The 18,647-nt window shown below is 40.3% G+C and overlaps 1 protein-coding gene across 1 annotated transcript in view; it reads left to right on the forward strand.

The window, feature by feature from the left end:
- The window catches only part of LOC124595482 (LIM and senescent cell antigen-like-containing domain protein 1), a 76,561-nt gene that overhangs the window by 3,767 nt on the left and 54,147 nt on the right, over positions 1-18,647 (forward strand). The window contains exons 2-3 of the mRNA XM_047134243.1: positions 10,811-10,864; positions 12,183-12,293. Of these exons, the coding sequence (XP_046990199.1) occupies positions 10,857-10,864; positions 12,183-12,293 (119 nt within the window). The 5' untranslated portion in view covers positions 10,811-10,856. The remainder of the gene's footprint in view (positions 1-10,810; positions 10,865-12,182; positions 12,294-18,647) is intronic.

Consider the following 18,647-nt stretch of genomic DNA (forward strand, 5'->3'; position numbering starts at 1 on the left):
CAAACACGATACATCTTAAATATGCACCATCATGACGTTACGCAACACAACATGGTTACATCAGTGATCAAAGCAGATGAGTGTATCACATGCTAGAGTTCACCGCATCTAACACATCTAATGATTCCAGTTTGTTAGGTTATGCAGCACTCATCCTTTTTCAGTGCATTTCTTCCATTTGTTTTATTTCATTTTATTTACAGCCAATTCTAGCAAATATATGTACTGAGACACATCTGTTAATTTGTCTACAGAAGCAGCTTATCTTCGAAAATCTGTAATTGGTAGTATATGTTGATCAGAATAACAAAGTGACTGACAGCTATCATAGCAACAACCAATCAGAGCATGAGTTTGGCACACACCTTTCCCCCCTGTGCACAGTTGTCATATTGCTTTGCTTACTCTGATGGCCAGCTGCAAATGGCAATTGTGGTCTCAACATAATTATTGCCATTTGTTTCATAGGGTTTGTTTCTCTGTTCAGTAATTATGTTTCCTTTACAGAATATGTGAAGCTAACTGGGAAATTTCTTAGTAAAGTAATAAGACAATTACGACCCTGCAAAGCAAACTCAGTTCTGGGCATGAAAGGCGAACATATGAATGTACTTCATATGGAACTGCACTACTACTGCTGCTAGCAGAGCTGTATTGCTTGTATATGTAATGGCAAACTGACATCATCTCCTCCTCCTCTCCCTCTCCTCCCTTCCATGCTAAACTGTCTGTGTATTTGTTATTCTGACCCAAGTATAGCACTTTTTTATGTTTCCTGTAACCAATGGTCATTGATTCACAGCACTTACAATCCCTAAACATTATCGTTAAGGACCGCCTCAAGTTCACCCACCTTGCTTCTTAAATCTTGTACATTTTAGTGTAGCATTGTTAAACAATCTGTATATTCTGTCTTATGCCCTCTATTTACATTAGCAATGTCTTGTTACTTTCAAGCTTTAGAGCCTCTTTCAGGCTTGATAGTAGTATTGCCCTTCTCATTTGTGTTCATTTCCTGGTTGCTGTTACTCTTACTAGTGATTGACTTCATTTTGTATGCTGCTGATGTTTATTCTGTTGTCACTCCCTGTTTTATTCGTAAAGGGACTATGACTCTCTTCTGGCCATTCACAGGAGTTTGGCCGTAGGTCACTGAATATCGACCCACTGTACTCACACTAATTACTTCTACCAATTTCCTTTTCCCAGACCTTTTGCGATGTAGGCCACACCGTATAAAACCCAGTATACTGATGTAACAATAGATATCATAGTATTGTGTGCAAATGAGCTGTCATATGTGCCATTTCCAACATATTAATTTCCTTTTTCTCATGTCCAATATAAAAATCTTAGAGCATGTTCTCTTCCACACTTCTTACCAGCTGCCAGTTCCCAGCCTTCAACTTCCCTCCTTCATTTCTGGCTTCTTTCATTTGTATCAGAAGAGCGTAATTCTTTCTTTCCTGTGCCTTTACCAATATATTGCTACTGTTAATCATGCACTGCTGAGAGAGAGAGAGAGAGAGAGAGACAGACAGACATACATACATACAGACAGACGGACGGACTTGTTTTGATAAGAATTACTTCACTAAATAACCTTAAATTTGTTAATTTATACTAATGAGTTGCAATATATGATTATTGTTTTAGCCGTGAGTTCAAAAATGTATGTAAACTAAGTGGGAAGAAACTACATGATTTTTTTTTAGGTTATTTCAGAAAATTTGTGTAACTGAAAAAAAGGAAGTTGTACACAGATTTTTTTTTTTTTTTTTTTTGCTATTGTACACTGATTTTATGGTAGTTAATATAAATGACAAGAACAAGAATAATTAAGTGTTTGTAGGTTTAAATGTGTTTACAATTGTGAGTCAATGTAATTTGAGTTATTTGTCCTAAAATTTAAGCCTAGAACCAAGTATTTAGTAGTGACAATGTAAATGAACTATTTCCAACAACTTTCTCAGAGAATGCCCAAACCTCAGTTATAGTGCGTGAACGGATAGTAATACTTGTGTACAGAATGAATTATTTTTGCACATGGAATCGATTTGTACCTAAAACTATGGCCATCTTGGAAAGATGATTTATTTGTTAATAACAGTTTCATCATGAAGGACGCCATAAGCTATTGTGAGACATCTGTTTGCACATCTAGTCAAGTTTCCTGAAAATTAAAACTCTAGTCACATTTTGTAAATGTCAGTTTACAATAACTTCATATTTCTAACCTTGTCTAATCCAATTGTACTTTTATATGTTTATATATGTATGTATTATCTCTGTAATATGTCATACTTGTCCTATACAGTTGTGCTGAATGGTCAAAGGACGAATAAATAAATGTGTGAGTGTGCGTGCTGCTCTTACAAATTTTCATTTATTTGATTAGTGCAACTGGTGGTCTCTTAGTATAAGTTACAGTCAGGCTGTGACTAAAGGTTATCTCTACCATACGCTACCTTCCAGGAGTGATAGTCCAGCAATATATGCCCATGTCTCAGGAATAAGAGCTGAATGTTAAGTGATGTGTAGAAAAATTTACACATTAATGTAAGAATTTGCCACAAACATTAAAGTATACACATACTAGTGTGTAAGATATTTCTAATACTGATGCACCCAAGAATTGTCAGAAACATTCAGTTTTTTTGGCTTTCTTGCACAGACTGCATTACTGTTCTGAAGTAGTGCCAAAGTCAGAAATTACATAGCACTCATGTTATGTGATATAGCTTGGAAAATAGGAGACTAATACTGGCAAAATTGCAGTTTTGTGGTCAGATTGCATGTTATGCTTCAATATTTCAGTCAGCAAGAGTGTTGTCCCCAACAGGCAAGGTTACATATTTGAGTCCTGGTGTGGCACACAATTGTTATCTGGCAGCATGTTTCAGAGTGAAAGATTCATTCTGTGAATATAATTATGATAAAACTGTGGGGCAATTTTATCTCAAATCACACAAATCAAGAATGAAAGTGTGACATCACTATTTTAAAGTTTGCTGAAGAAATATATGTCAAAGTTGCACGTAATACCTCTCCAAAACTGATGATTTGTTAAAATGCTACAGACCTCTCTAAATGAGAGTATTTAGCCGGCCACTGTGGCTGAGCGGCTCTAGGTGCTTCAGTCTGGAACCACGCTGCTGCTACGGTCGCAAGTTCGAATCCTGCCTCTGGCATGGATGTGTGTGATGTCCTTAGGGTAGTTAGGTTTAAGTAGTTCTTCAGTTTAGGGTACTGATGACCTCAGGTGCTAAGTCCCATAGTGCTTAGAGCCATTGAACCATTTTGAGAGTATTTGTGAAAATGTCATAATGAAAGGGGAAATTGAAAAATTGGAATAAACAAACCAAAAGTGATGGATCTAAATTTATTTTTAATAAATATCTTGTTCCCAGTACTATGACACATGATTCGTACAGACATACTTCTGAACTTTTTGTTCATTTCTATTTTATTTATTTATTTTTGTTTGTTTGGAAAAATAAACTGGAAATTTGTAACTTTTTGTGAATTTCAGAATTATGTTTTGAAAAGATGAGTAGTCACAGGATGTTAACTGTCTTGAGAAATGATAAAGTGGAAGGAATACTAACTGTCAGCTATGACATTAATGCTTGAAATTCTTAAACTGTCAAAATATTTTTCTTAGATCTGAAAGAATTTGATTTTTTTGGTTATTTTGAAATTATTTTCTCCAACACCCCCCTCCTAAATGTTCTAAAAATTTCATGGTATGTTAGTTGGTCATTGTACTCAGGCAGTGTACAATCAGAGTGGGCAATACTTGTCTGTACAAAGTGTTAGAAAATTTCTAGGTAGACCTAGCTCTACTCTCAAGGCCAAAAAATCATAGACACTGAAATATTTCAATTGATTGCTGATTTTAAGTAAATTTCATGCAAAATTGGTATTTCTGACTAAAAATAATTTCTTTATTATATTATAAGTGAGGGGGAAAACAATTCATAATTTTGTTCGAAAGTATTTCATAACAATAATTAGATATAGAATATTTATACCCATTTTTCTTTTTATGATATTATTCACAAATTATTATGGTCTTCTATCATGATTTTTATGAATTTTATGATAACATGATCGGAGAACGAGGACCAAGCATATCGAAAGAAGAAATATTACATGTTATCAACAAATCAAAGACAGGAAAAGCCCCTGGACCGGATAAGATACCAAATGACATCCTGAAACTCATAGGAATAGACCATTTAGATATATTTGTACAATTGTTTAATGATATTTATAATTCGGGAATTATTCCTAGGGATTGGTTGACATCTACCTTTGTTACATTACCCAAAAAGGCTAATGCCAAAACTTGTAATGATCACCGTACAATAAGCTTAACGAGTCACACCTTAAAGATATTTCTAAAAGTTATACACCAACGAATATACAAAAAAGTAGAAGAAGGTATAAGTGAAACACAATTCGGTTTTAGAAGTTCCCTCGGTACAAGAGAAGCATTGTTTGCTTTTAACATATTAGCGCAACGATGTATGGAGGTTAACCAGCCACTATATGTGTGCTTCCTGGATTATAATAAAGCATTTGACAAAGTTCGTCATGATCATCTCATAGAATTGTTAGAAAAGAAAACACTTGATAAGAAAGACATCCGCATTATATATAACCTCTACTACAATCAAACCGCAACCGTGAAGGTAGAAAATGAGTTATCGAATGATATAGAAATAAAGAGGGGTGTGAGACAAGGTTGCGTTCTCTCACCCTTATTGTTTAATATGTATTCAGAAGACATAATCCAGGCAGCTCTATCAGATGAAATAGCTGGCATTAAAGTGAATGGGCTAAACATTAACAATGTTAGGTTTGCTGATGACACTGCACTACTAGCTGGAAACCTCAAAGATCTACAATTACTTCTTGACAAAGTCGCAGAAAAAAGTGAAGAATTTGGCTTGACTCTTAACGTAAGCAAGACTAAGTTCATGGTGATATCTAAAACACACCAACAAGAAAATCTTACAATCAATAGGGAAAGAGTCGATCAAGTACGTAAATTTAAATATCTCGGAACAATTGTAAATGAGGAGATTGAAAGCTCAGAAGAAATTAAATCGAGAATAGGACAGGCCAGAAGTATCTTTAATAAGATGAAAAATGCATTCTGTTCGAGAGACATTTGTTTAAACACAAAAATGAGGTTGCTAAGATGCTATGTATTCTCAATATTATTATACGGAATGGAAGCGTGGACATTGAAAAAGGAGGACATGAACAGTTTAGAAGCTTTTGAAATGTGGGCATATAGAAGAATACTTAGAATTAGTTGGGTGTCGAGGATTACTAATCAAGATGTCCTAAGAAGAATGGGAAAGGAAAAAGAATTAATTAAAATTATTAAAGTAAGGAAGCTACAATATTTAGGCCATGTTATTAGGGGAGTAAATTACAAAATATTGCAAATAATACTAGAAGGGAAAATTTGTGGGAAGAGAACGAGGGGTAGAAGACGGACATCCTGTATTGACAATTTAAAAAATTGGTACAACTGTTCAACGTCAGAACTCCTTAGATCAGCCAAATCAAGATCAGAAATTGCCATGATGACAGCCAACCTTCTTAGAGGAGACGGCACATGAAGAAGAAGAATCATGATTTTACTTCTTCATGACTTTCCGTCAATTAAAATTGCTTGCAATGTAACAGTTAACACTGCATTGTTGAAGGGAGTTCATTTGTTTTTTCCATCTGCTTCTCATTGACCTTGTATAGGCCAAGCGAATTTGCACACGAACAAGAATGTCCCAACAAGAGCAGTTCTTGGGAAATGAGAACGGCGCATTGATCTTTTGATGACAATTTGAAAGCATTGGCAGGACCATGAGGTGTCGTAAAGGAGAGGGTTATATCTTAGAGCTCATGAGAGAGACTTATCTGTCCCACCCACCACTGATTATCTCACACATAATAAATGAAGTGGCTCACTACAAAGTCTTATAATGCATACTGTGGTCTCTGCATTTCACACACAGTAACAGGCTGCATTTCATGGAGACTTGTTCTTGCAATGTATGTCCCACTCTGGGATGCAACCCAGTAGTGACCTGATTGAATTACTACCACAGGCTTCATAGCAAACCACTCTTCTCTCTTTTGTAAACAGAATTCCCTTAATGTACTTTCATTTAGAATTAAGAGTTTCATGTGTGTTACTAATATTGATGATGATGATGATTATTAGTGTGTTAGGGCGCACAACAGCGAGGTGATCAGCGCCCGACTAATATTGAGATGGTGTGTACAAATCCAGCAGCATCTCTTATAGCATCAACAGCTTCATGCTGGAGATTAATCCAGAGACCTCATGCACCATCCCATGCACTTTTTCCATGACCTGTAGCTGCAAATATCCATTTTTTTGTCTTAATTCCTGTACTACAGTGTTAACTAAGCTCATAAAGCTGAAAGTGATTTTTAAAATGAGATGCTGCGCCATCAGTCATATACACGTTTAAGAAATGCGTAAGCTCTAGATGCTATGTCATCAGTTGTCATGCTTACAGAATAGCATGCATGTGCACTGTCATGAATGAGATCATCACTGACAATAGGAAAACAGTGTGATGCTCCAAGGAAGTGAGCAACACATGTGAATATTGATAACTGTGATGTGTGCCAGTGGTAAGTTACAATTTCGTTGTGCAAAGCAACAGACCAGTTCCAAGCAAAGTCGAAATGAAGAACTAATGTGTCAGTATGACACATCCCAGGATGTGGCTGATTTTACTTCTGCTGTGGCCTGTCTATGAATCCTCTGGATATGATGGTGAGCTATTCCTTTCATGACCCAGTGCCTAACCTCTATATCAAACTTCTCTGGCTCTACTGTCCTCTTCACCAACTCTCCCCTCCCCCCCAAAATGCATAGGTTATGTCACTTTCAGTATCCTGAAGATGTAATGTTTCAAACAGCCATCACTTCAGCACCAGGACACATTGCACACTCCTGGAACCAACATTTACAGCTCTTGACATGTACACAAAAGCGTGAGGTCCATCTCTGTGTACTTCTTTCGTGTGACACTGCTTATGACGAAACAAACAAGTTTCAAAATACTGCACTAAATACATGTGCATGCTTCCTGGCTGGCATTTTACCCACTTTGGTTGCAAGGAGCAGAATTTTGAGAGACCAATTTTTAAATGTGGGTTCTCCTTTTTCATTAGGAGATATGCTTCTCTTATTGATCTTGTCATATACATTTTTATCTTTTTAACTTTTTCATCATTTGACTGACAGAGATAACATCAACCTGGTTAGGACTTTGCTGCAATCTTTGTCATCACTTAGGTAATTAATATTCCAGAGCACCATAAGCATATCAGTTGTAACGGATACCCATAGCAAGAATTGGGTATTCCAAAATACGTTTGTCATTTTTAGAGTAGCTACCTGGTATTAGTGCCAGTAAATGTACCTTCTCAGTATAGGTGGTTCCTGAGATAGCAGTATTTCAAACCACACATGACATTTCATGAATATATCAATATCTTCAGGTTCTGCACCAAGTGTATCTACATTATACACTACACAAAGTTTTGAAGATGTTGCTCATATAAAATTTGTTTTAGTTCTTCCCACTTTTCTTTTTATATACTATTTTCTTCTTGCACTTCTTACCTTTCCTGTTCGTTTAAGGGGGGATGTAGTAGGGGCTACAACATAAATGCTAACATTTAACACATCAGCAGCTTTTCGCCCAGGAATATAAACATCTGCACTGTCTTCTTCAGTTTCACATTCAGGTGATGGTGATCATTCAGGTGGGTTCTCACTAAATTTCTTCTTGTAGTGAATGTAGTAATTCCTGTACAATGGATGTGGTGCTAATACTGGTACTCGAGTACAAAGTCCGCAGCTCATGGTCCACTGGCTAGTGTTACTGCCTGTGGATCACGGGGTCCGGAGTTCAATTCCTGACTAGGTTGGGGATTTTCTCTGCTTGGGGGACTGGGTGTTTGTGTTGTCCTCAACATTTCATCATCATTCATGACAGTGGCTAGAGTGGACTGTGTAAAAAATTGGGGCTTTGTTCGGGTGCTGATGACCACGCAACAAACCAAACATCACCACTTGAGCACCAAGATATTTCTGCAGTATCTGAATTTCCAACAACTGTAAAGTGTTTTTCAGTTTTCTTAAACGGTACCTTCTTGTGTCTTTTTTTCATAATTCACATGCCTCACTCTTTCACTACTGTATTTTCTCACTGGCATTGTATTTAACAAAAAATTCACACCAAACAGAAAACTCGATGCAGAATAGTTTATGTGCAAGTTCTCACCCGTTTGTTATAAACAGAAGAGCACCGGAACCAGTGTTGCCAACATGTGCATTTTACATTAGAAATTTAGTGTTGCAAAATATGCAGAATGTTGAAAAGATTTTTAACGCTTTACACAGAAAAATATTGCCCAGTGTTTGCACTGACTACTAACATATTAACCAACAATATTTTGTGTAATTCTCAAAAGTTTTTGGATGGGGTTTTTTGAGTGAATAATTCATTAAAACTTCTAAAAATGCAATTTTTTATAGTTTTAGTAGTAAATATTCTCATAATACAGATAGCTGGCACTGAGAAGATACTTTTTATAACTACAACACTAGTATCTGGTAACATGACAGAGAAGATAGCGTTCTGAGACTTTCCAAATTAGGTAAAAAATATTTTAAGTGGAAAAAGTAATTTAAATTTCGTGTTTTTATCTTCAATTTGTAAGTTAAAGGAAGCCAATAAGTGTTCGCATGTCAATTAAATTTCAACACACTAAGAGGGAACTTTAACACTAAACATCTGCCAGGTCTCCAGTACTTTTGCTTTATTTGTTATACTTTTTGTTCTCTACTTTTTTGTGCGAGTTACTTACAAAATACACATATTTCAAAGGGCTGTACCATTTACGAAAATTAAAGTAACATTTATGATATAGAGGTCTAACATATACTCCTGTGATTTAGTGCCTCTTTCTGTTGGTGTATACTCAAGACGGTATACAGTGAAATGCCATTGGCGATAAGTACACACACTTACACAAATACTTTATGCAACAACAAATAAAAAATTGTTCTTCCAATTAGATGCATCCAATCACACATGATTTTCACTGCAGAAGAATGCCCCATCACTTGAATACACGTTTTATCGTGAGCACTGCAGCTTTAATGAAAGAGAGTTTTTACAGTTGTATCACTATGACCTGATGCATTAATATGTGACTTCTTCTGTTTATATTTATTGAAATTGTAAGATAATCTAATTTATTTATTTAATTTTGTGTACTCTTGACAGCTTGGTTTTGTACAACAACCATTTTGTAATGAGGCACCTTGAAACTGATAGCATGAGAAAGGAAAATATAGTAAAAATTGCAGATTTAATGGAATTATTACCATTAAATGAGTGAATTTTTTTATGCATGCAGCTGTTGTCTTTACAGTACATTATTACATGAGAACTAATTGATATCAGTTTCCACCTACAACATAGCTGATTCCTATATTTGTCACATTGCACAGGAATGCTACTAACACTATAGAGCTATGCAAAATACAATAAAAATACAGAGGGAACCAATGTTTGAGAATGATATTGTACAGAGAACTAAAAAATAAACTTTTCCTTGAGCTACACAGAGGTCAAAAACAGACAGAGAAAAGTAAAGTAAGAAATGCAATTTAGGTGATACAGTCACTTTTAGGGCACACAAGGATATGCTGTTTTTTCGCTGCAGTGTTTCTTTAAATGGAGTTGTAATGACAAAGACATGGGCCAAGGTGCACTTGGCCTAAAGCTCGTGGATTTATAACCAGTTTATGCCTAAGAAGAATATGTCATATCACTACGAGATCGTGTGCGTGTATATGAAAAAGATTTCATGGAGTAGCTATCCAATTTAGAAACGCCTTGTTCTGTAGTGAAGAGGGGAGAGAAAAAAGCTGAGAAGTGAAAGTAGTTAAATATATGAGTCTTGGTATAGAACTTTTTTTTTCTCTGGAAAAAGTGTGGCCTGGTCACCGTTGCCTTTGTGGATAACCATCAGATTATAAACTTGAAGTGTCAGTCCTCTTCCAACAACTACAAATTGCACAGTGTTTTGGAGTCCACATTAAATTGTATGTCCCCCTCTAACTGGCTGGGAAAGTCAATTAGTAAGTTGGAGGAAGACAGTGTAACACCACTTTAAATAGGACTATACCTAGTAAAATACTGTAGCGCTCAAGCCAATCCTTGGGTTAAGGGCAATTTTACCTTTACCCTCTGAAAAAATACTGAATATGACTGAAAATACTGTATTGCCTAAGATAGATCAGGGTAATGTTTAACAAGAGCTGTTGGGCAATTGACACTTCTGCTTTGAATATGCTCTACTTTAACAAGCAGAATTTTTTTCATTTTACAGTAAATGCTCTTTATTTAATCTTATAATGTAAAACATTCTTAAATTGTGAGCACTATGATTCTTGCCCAGTCACAAATATCATTGTCATATCTGTGAATGTAGGGAAATGGATCTGTGGACACAAAGAGAAAAGTCTGGTAAACATTGATTTGGTCTTGTTTCTTGTAGCAATACAGTAACCGTTAGGGAAAAGTAGAGAAAAGAGATGGTTATGTAGTCATTACACCTATTAACCAATGCATATATATGTAAAAAATTAAAATATGAATCATGCATAACCAGTTCTGCTTTACTTAATTGATAGTCATATTGGTCTACATGTTTTTGAAAAGCATTTTCATTCCAGGAGTTCAGCATTTGTTTTGTTACTGGTGGAAGAGTGGAATCTACCAATGCCAGGGTCAGTACAAAGACTCATTTACTATGATCTTTTAATTTTAATTGATTAATAATTATTATACATGTTCACATTTGAATGTTTGTTTAATCTATCTACTCTATCGGAAATTAACTACTCATTGTGCTTTTGTAACTTGAATTGATGCTACGTTGTTTATCACTTATATAAATAGATATGTGATTAACCCCTCCTCCCCCCCCCCCCCCCCCCCCCAAAACTGCCACACACAAAGTATTTGAGGAACTGGCATTGGGCTGACATGTATCTAACTGTACAAAAATTTATCCACAGTGAAGCCAGCAAAAATAATACCACATTTGTTTTGCAACCGTGCAGGAAATTTAACTTCTAGCACAAGAGATAAATGCTTTATATACACTTGCAGTTGTCTGCTCCATATAACTCCAAAGTAATTATTTCGAATTTTATTCATTTTTAACACTCTATACATTATTGGAATTCCTCTCTTCATTGTTGGACCATTTTCAAAAACAATTCTGCATTCCTTCGCAGTTTCCTTGATGAAAACTGTTCATAGTTATGTTGTGCTTACTTATCTCTGCAGTTGCTGCTTATCAAAGTATTTACACCTTACACTGATAAAAGGACTGAGGTGTGTTTACACAGTGATATGACTTTTTATGTGTAGTCAGATGGTCAAGAGACATATTGCTCCAATTATTACAATATTTGCAAACAGTATTTTAGTTATAATCTAATTTTCACTCTTTTAATTTTGACTAAGGATCTATTATACCTCTAAACATCAGAAGAGGAGATTGATCATGGAAACTAATAACTTGTTAATTAACCAGAGTTCTTTATATCGGCGAAGAAAAGAGAAGTCTCCTGATAGTAGAAGTTATACTAACTATAACACTTCAGTAGAAAATAATCAAGTGACACTGTCTGATTTTGTGAACAAAGTTTATTTGGATTCTTCTGAAAAGGATAGAGATAAACGTGTCCAGAAACATGGGGAAAGGTACTAATGAAATGTTTTCACTTTTTTATTCAAATTTATAAAGGTGTTTGATTTTCGAATAATCTGACTATATGTCTTCATGAATCAAACTGTCAGTCGCCATGCTGTATTATACAGTTATGCCAGTGTTTTATTCAGTTGGTTTCCATGATTGGAAATAAGGGATTTTCAACCATTGTGCTGTCCAAAAGATTTTTTTATGATTTGAAACTTCAAAACTTAAAAATCTGTTTGTTAAATCTGGACATAAGGATCTAGTTGTCATAATTATGACCACAATTCTTTTTCTGATCAAGTTTGTTTTTTAATTCATTATTAAACTTGATATTACAGTGTCAGCATGCCTCTTGAAAATATGTTCTGCTCCCGCTGTGGGGAGGGATTTGAACCCCACGAAAAGATAGTGAACTCACATGGACAACTTTGGCATCCACAGTGTTTTGTGTAAGTTACATGTTGTTTTGTGGTTGAATAAGACATTATCTTATAGATATTTACATCCATGTTTAGTGGAATATGTAGTGTGTAACAAGAAGGGCTTGTGGCATGTGGAGAGAGCATTCATGACAAAAATTTGGCACATTACCGACCTTTCATCCTTCCCATATCTGCTACTTCCATTGCTCGTTACAGGAGCTATGACAATTATACAAGACCATATATCAAGCAAAGATGTCATATAATTCAATAAAATTCACATGTTTTACCAGCATTCTTTGATGAAGCCTTGTTTATATTGTGATAAGCAGTAAGCTTTCGGTGGTGTATGCATTGATAAAATTCAAGATTTTATTTAATGTGAAACATTATTCAGGATGTGACCATTTATGTAAAATTTAAAAAAAAAAAAAAATTGCTAAGCTGCTGCTGTTAAGTAATATGAACTTTTGTGAGATGAAGACATAATTTACATGGTCATAAAAAACATGTTCACACTGCCAAATATGAGTGATGGAGTAGCGGAATGGGCTTATAATTGACTCACACAACAGTTTAATGTACGCTTGTACTCACATTAGAGAAATTTGCAATGAAGCATTCTTTTCAATATCTGCAGCTTCATCCAACCTGTCTCTTTAGTTTTATTTGTGGATAAAGATGTAAGTTTATTTGCCTGTATTTCCATTTAATTTCTTAGTAATTTAATTGTGTAGATGAAAAATCTACTCACCAAGTGGTGGCAGAACACACACATAAAAGGAGGTTATAATTAGGCAAAGTTTTGGAGCCAATGGCTCCTTCTTCAGACAGAAGGTTGAAGGGGAAGGAAGAGGGGTGAAGGGAAAGGACTGGAGAGGTCTAGGAAAAAGGGGTAGATTTGGGAGAGTCACCAAGAATCGTGCGTCAGGAGAGACTTACCAGACAGGATGAGAAGAAAAGACTGATTGCTGGGGACTGCATCGGATGAGATTTGCAAACCTGAGAGCTTAAAGGTGGAAGACAGGGTAATATGTAAGACAGAGATTACTCCATAAACATCATGCATGAGTTAATAAGAGTGAAAAGCTAAGTGCACTGTATGTGACAGAGGTGGGAGGGGTTTGGTGAATAATAGACAGGTAAGACAATCAAAGATGCAGAAAACTAATACAGAGTGAAGAAAAGAGTAGTTGCTGTGAAGAAATGCTGAGACGGAAGAAACTACTATAAAATAAGGCCAGTTGGGTGGTGAGAACCAAGAACATGTTGTAATGCTAGAATGCTAGTTCCCACATGCAGAGTTCTGAAAAATATTTCGGCCCTTATGTGATGGTCCCCTCTTGGGTTTGACCACCATATATCAAAATTATTCCGAAGAGCAAGCCAATTGGGGAAGGGCACCTTACTTGGTGCGTTGTGTCCATCGTATATTGAGACCTTTAGCCAGCTTATTTGTCGTTGCATTGCAGTCCCGCTCGCTCACCATCTCTTGGGTGAGGATACATTTCTGAGTGCGATCTCCACCATGCACTCTGCAGTGTCGCTTTCTGCGCTGACGACGACCATGGACCACTTGCCGCCTAATATCCAGCACAGTAGCCAGTCCATTGTGGTGAGGCCGCCATGTATCCTGTTGGTTGTAGCCCCCTGACAACACAGGGATCACTCTACTGATGCCTGCGCCGTTAACTCCCCACGTATGCCAAGGAGTAGATGCCTATCTCCCTGGGGATTGGGACTCCTGGCAATGGCCATCCTGCCAGGTGGCCCTTGCTGTGGCTGCGTGGCATCCGTGGGGAGGGCCCTTGGTCGGAGTAGGTGGCATCAGGGTGGATGACACGCAATGAAGCGTGGCACATCTTCTCTTGCTGGTGGACAACCACCAGCAGTCTCTAAGCATCCGAGGGCTCACTTCAATGCAAACATATATGACCCCAAATCATTCCCCTCCCTGGCCACACCATGGGAGGAACAAAAGGCTATGAATGACAGCGAGACGTATTTGCCCTGGTATCTAGTCTGTACGAGAGCTTTGTGTCCATGAAGGCTCAGTTCTTTGTAGAGCATTTAGAGGACAAGTTTGGGGAGGTGGAGGACTTGTCAAAAATGCAGTCCAGGTCAGTCTTGACAAAAACAGCATCCTCTGCCAAGTCACGGGCATTACTCACTTGTAAGAAGCTGGGGGATGTTTCTGTTACTATCACGCCCCATAAAAGCTTAAATATGGTCCAGGGCATTATCTTCTACTGGGATCCTCTCTTACAGTCCGATGACAAGCTGCGTGCCAACTTAGAGCAATGAGGTGTCCATTTCATCCGGCACGTCCACCGGGGTCCGAGGGATAATCAGATTGCCACCAGTGCCTTCATCTTGGCCTTCGAGGGTGACACATTACCTGAGAAGATGAAGGTGATGGTCTACCGCTGTGATGTTAAGCCATATATCCCTCACCCGATGCGGTGCTTCGAGTGTTGGAAGTTTGGCCATATGTCTTCCCGCTGTGCTCCCAGCCTCATATGTCGTGATTGTGGTCGTCCATCCCATCCCGATACTCCATGTGCCCCACCTCCCATCTGTGTGAGCCGCGGAGAGTACCATCCCCCTTGCTTGCCGGACTGTAAGATTCTACAGAAGGAACGGAAAACAATGGAATGCAAGACCCCGGACCGACTGACCTGCACTGAGGCTAAATGGAAATTTGAACTGCTTCATCCTGTGCGCATGACGTCATCTTATGCCGCCACTGTTGTCACTCCCGTTACAGCTCCATCCATTGCACCACATACAGTCAGCTCTCAGAGCCGAAGGACCACACATGCCCCCTTGATGGTGGGGGGCACTTCCCTCCCTGTTGCTGCCGCACCATCTACCTCGGGAGCAGCACCCCCTCAACCATCGGGGACACCAGTCCCCACTTCTAAGCCGGAGAAGCATAAGTCTTCTTCGAATTCTCTCGCTACGAAGGGATCCCTTGGGTCACTCCCTTCCCAGGTTCCTACCAGTGGCAAACCAGACACCTGTCAGGGGCTGAAGAAGCCCCAGGTAGCTGGTCGTAGGGCTTCTCAGTCCTTCTTCAGTCCCAGAGACTGAATCAAAGAAGCCCTCCCAGCAAGGGCAACTGAAGGAACAGCGTGAGAAATTGAAATCAAAGACCCCTAAGACCAAGAAAATGGTGGTGGCACCCACTCCACTGCTACCTACAAGCTCTGCATCTGAGATCGCGGTGGAGATCTGGCGTCCGCTGAGGACCTAGATCTTGCCGGTCCCTCAGACGTGATGGATGTCACTCCCATCGGTACTCAGTCGGTGGCAGCAGGTGACCCAATGGCGTAATCTGCCTCCTCGGTCCCTTCACACCTTTCTTGACCATGGACAATGTCATCCTCCAATGGAACTGCAGCGGTTTTTCCACCATCTTGCTGAGCTCCAACAACTTCTCAGCCTTCACCCTTTCCTCTGCCTTGCTCTTCAGGAAACTTGGTTTCCGGTGATGCGAACTCCCGCCTTCCGTGGCTATCGGGGTTGTTATAAGAACCGGGCTTATGAGAGGGTATGTGGTGGTGTGTGCATCTACGTCCTTCACTCTCTTTACAGCGAGTCTGTCCCTCTACAAACACCTATAGAGGCTGTCGCTGTTCGGGTGTGAACACCTCAGGCTGCAACTGGTCTGCAGTCTCTATCTTCCACGGGATGGTGATGTCCCACAGCATGTCTTGGCTGGGCTGATAGACCAATTGCTGCCACCTTTTTTGTTACTGGGCAATTTCAGTGCCCATAATCCTCTGTGGGGTGGATCAGTGGCAAGAGGACAAGGCAGCATCGTTGAGCAAATATTGTCACAGCTCGACCTTTCTCTTTTAAATACTGGTGCCTTCACACACTTCAGTGTGGTACATGGCATGTACTCAGCCATCGACCTTTCGATCTGCAGCCCTAGCCTGTTACCATCTGTCCAAGGGAGTGTGCATGATGACTTGTGCGGTAGTGACCACTTTCCGATCTTTCTGTCACTGCCAAAGCATCACTCTTCTGGGCGCCCCTGCAGATGGGCTGTGAATAAGGCTGACTGGGACTAGTTCACCTCCATTGCCACTATTGAGCCTCTTACCAATGATGCCATTGATGCGGTGGTTCACTCGGTCACCACTGGCATCATTACTGCCACAGAATCTGCCATTCCCTGTTCTTCTAGATCCCTTCGGCAGAGGACTGTGCCTTGGTGGTCGCCCAAGATCGCCGAGGCGATTAGAGATAGCAGGCGGACACTCCAGCGTCACAAAGTGGCATCCCTCATTGGAACACCTCATTCGCCAACATAAGCAGAAGTGCTGGGAAAGGTATGTCTCCACCATTGGCCTACGTACCTCTCCATCGCAGGTTTGGGCCAAGATCAGGCGACTCTATGGCTATCGGACCCTCGCCAGTGTACCTGCGGTTCCACTGAATGGAGCTTTCTGTACTGACTCAACACAATTCCAAACCACTTAGCAGAGCATTTTGCTCAGAGTTCTGCTTCTGCGAATTACCCACTGGCCTTCCACTCCCTGAAAGAGCGGTTGGAATGTTGGAGCATTTCATTTCACACGTGACATCCTGAATCATACAATGCTCCATTCAGTGAGTGGGAATTCCAAAGTGCCCTAGCCACTTGCTGTGATACGGCTCCCAGGCCAGATCGCATCCACTGTTGAAACCTCGCAAGCACCCATTGGAGGTGGACAGCGGGGCCTTCTCGCTCCATCTCAGGGTGGGTTCTGTAAGGGTTGCCCTGCCGCCGATAATGTGGTGTGCCTGGAGTCTGCCATCCGTACGGCCTTTGCCCAGTGTCAGCATCTGGTCGCCATCTTTTTTGACATGCGGAAGGCATACGATACGACATGGCGACATCACATCATCTCTACACTTCATGGTTGGGGTTTTCGGGGTCCGCTCCAGATTTTCATACAAAATTTTCTGTCGCTTCGTTCCTTCCGCGTGCAATTTGTGGCCTCCCATAGTTCTTCGCGAGTTCAGGAGAATGGGGTACTGCAAGGATCTGTCTTAAGTGTCTGCCTCTTTTTAATTGCAATTAATGGGCTAGCTGCGGCGGTGGTAACGTCTGACGACTTCTGCCTTGCTTTAGCTCCACTGTCATTGCAGCTGCTCAACGGCAACTGCGGGGTGCTATCCGCAAGGCGCAGTCTTGATCTGTAGCGCATGGCTTCCAGTTTCCAGCTGCCAAGACCTGCGTTATGCATTTCTGCCAGCGACGCACTGTTCACCCTTAGCCACGGCTTTATCTTGACGGCGAACCTCTTGCTGTGGTGGAGACGCATCGGTTTTTGGGATTGGTTTTTGATACCCAGTTGACTTGGCTCCCTCTTATTTGGCAGCTTAAACAGATGTTCTGGCGGCACCTTAACGCTCTCCATTGCTTGCGTCACACCAGCTGGGGTGCCGATTGGTCTACCCTGCTACGACTGTACCAGGCATTAATTCAGTCCCGTCTAGATTATGAGAGCCTGTCTTACGGTTCGGCATCTCCTTCCACATTGCAATTGCTGGACCACATCCTTCACAGTGGGATCTGACTCGCCACTGGAGCTTTCCGGACAAGCCCTGTCAACAGCATACTTGAGGAGGCAGGTGTCCCTTCGTTGCAGTTCTGGTGCCAAAGATTACTGGCTGCTTATGCTACACACGTTTGTAGTTTGCCCGGGCATCCCAATTATCGTCTCCTGTTCCCTCAGTCGGTTGTCCATCTTCCAGAACGGCAGCCCCAGTCAGGGTGTACGATTGCGGTTCACGTCAGAGCTCTTCTCTCTGGGCTTGAGATTTTCCCTCTCCCACCTCTTTTCCGGGCCCCTCTGCACATACCCCTGTGGAGTGTGCCCCGCCCATGCCTTTGGCTTGATTTGACACAGGGCTCGCAGGACTCAGCCCCTCCTGAGGCCCTCTGCCACCACTTTCTTTCAATCCTTGCTGCATTTCAAGGCTCTGACGTTGTCTACACTGACGGTTCGATGGTTGCTGGTTGTGTCGGTTATGCTCTTACTCTAGGGTATCATTATGAACAACACTCCTTGCCAGCTGGCTGCAGTGTTTTCACTGCCGAGCTGGTCGCCATCTCTCGCGCCCTGGAGTATCCGCTCCTGCTCATGTGAGACCTTCATTATCTGTAATGACCCCCTGAGTGTTTTATGAGCTATCGACCAGTGTTTCCCTCAGTCTCGTCTGGTGATGGCTATCCAGGAGTCCCTCCACACTCTTGCCCGTTGCGGCCGCTCTGTGGCCTTTGTGTGGATCCCGGGTCATGTCGGCCTCCCGGGAAATGAATGTGTTGACATGCTGGCCAAACAGGCTGTCGGTGCACCAGCCTTGGAGATTGGCCTTTCGGAG

The sequence above is a fragment of the Schistocerca americana genome, chromosome 2 (genome assembly GCF_021461395.2).
Source record: "Schistocerca americana isolate TAMUIC-IGC-003095 chromosome 2, iqSchAmer2.1, whole genome shotgun sequence".
In the NCBI taxonomy this organism is placed as follows: domain Eukaryota; kingdom Metazoa; phylum Arthropoda; class Insecta; order Orthoptera; family Acrididae; genus Schistocerca; species Schistocerca americana.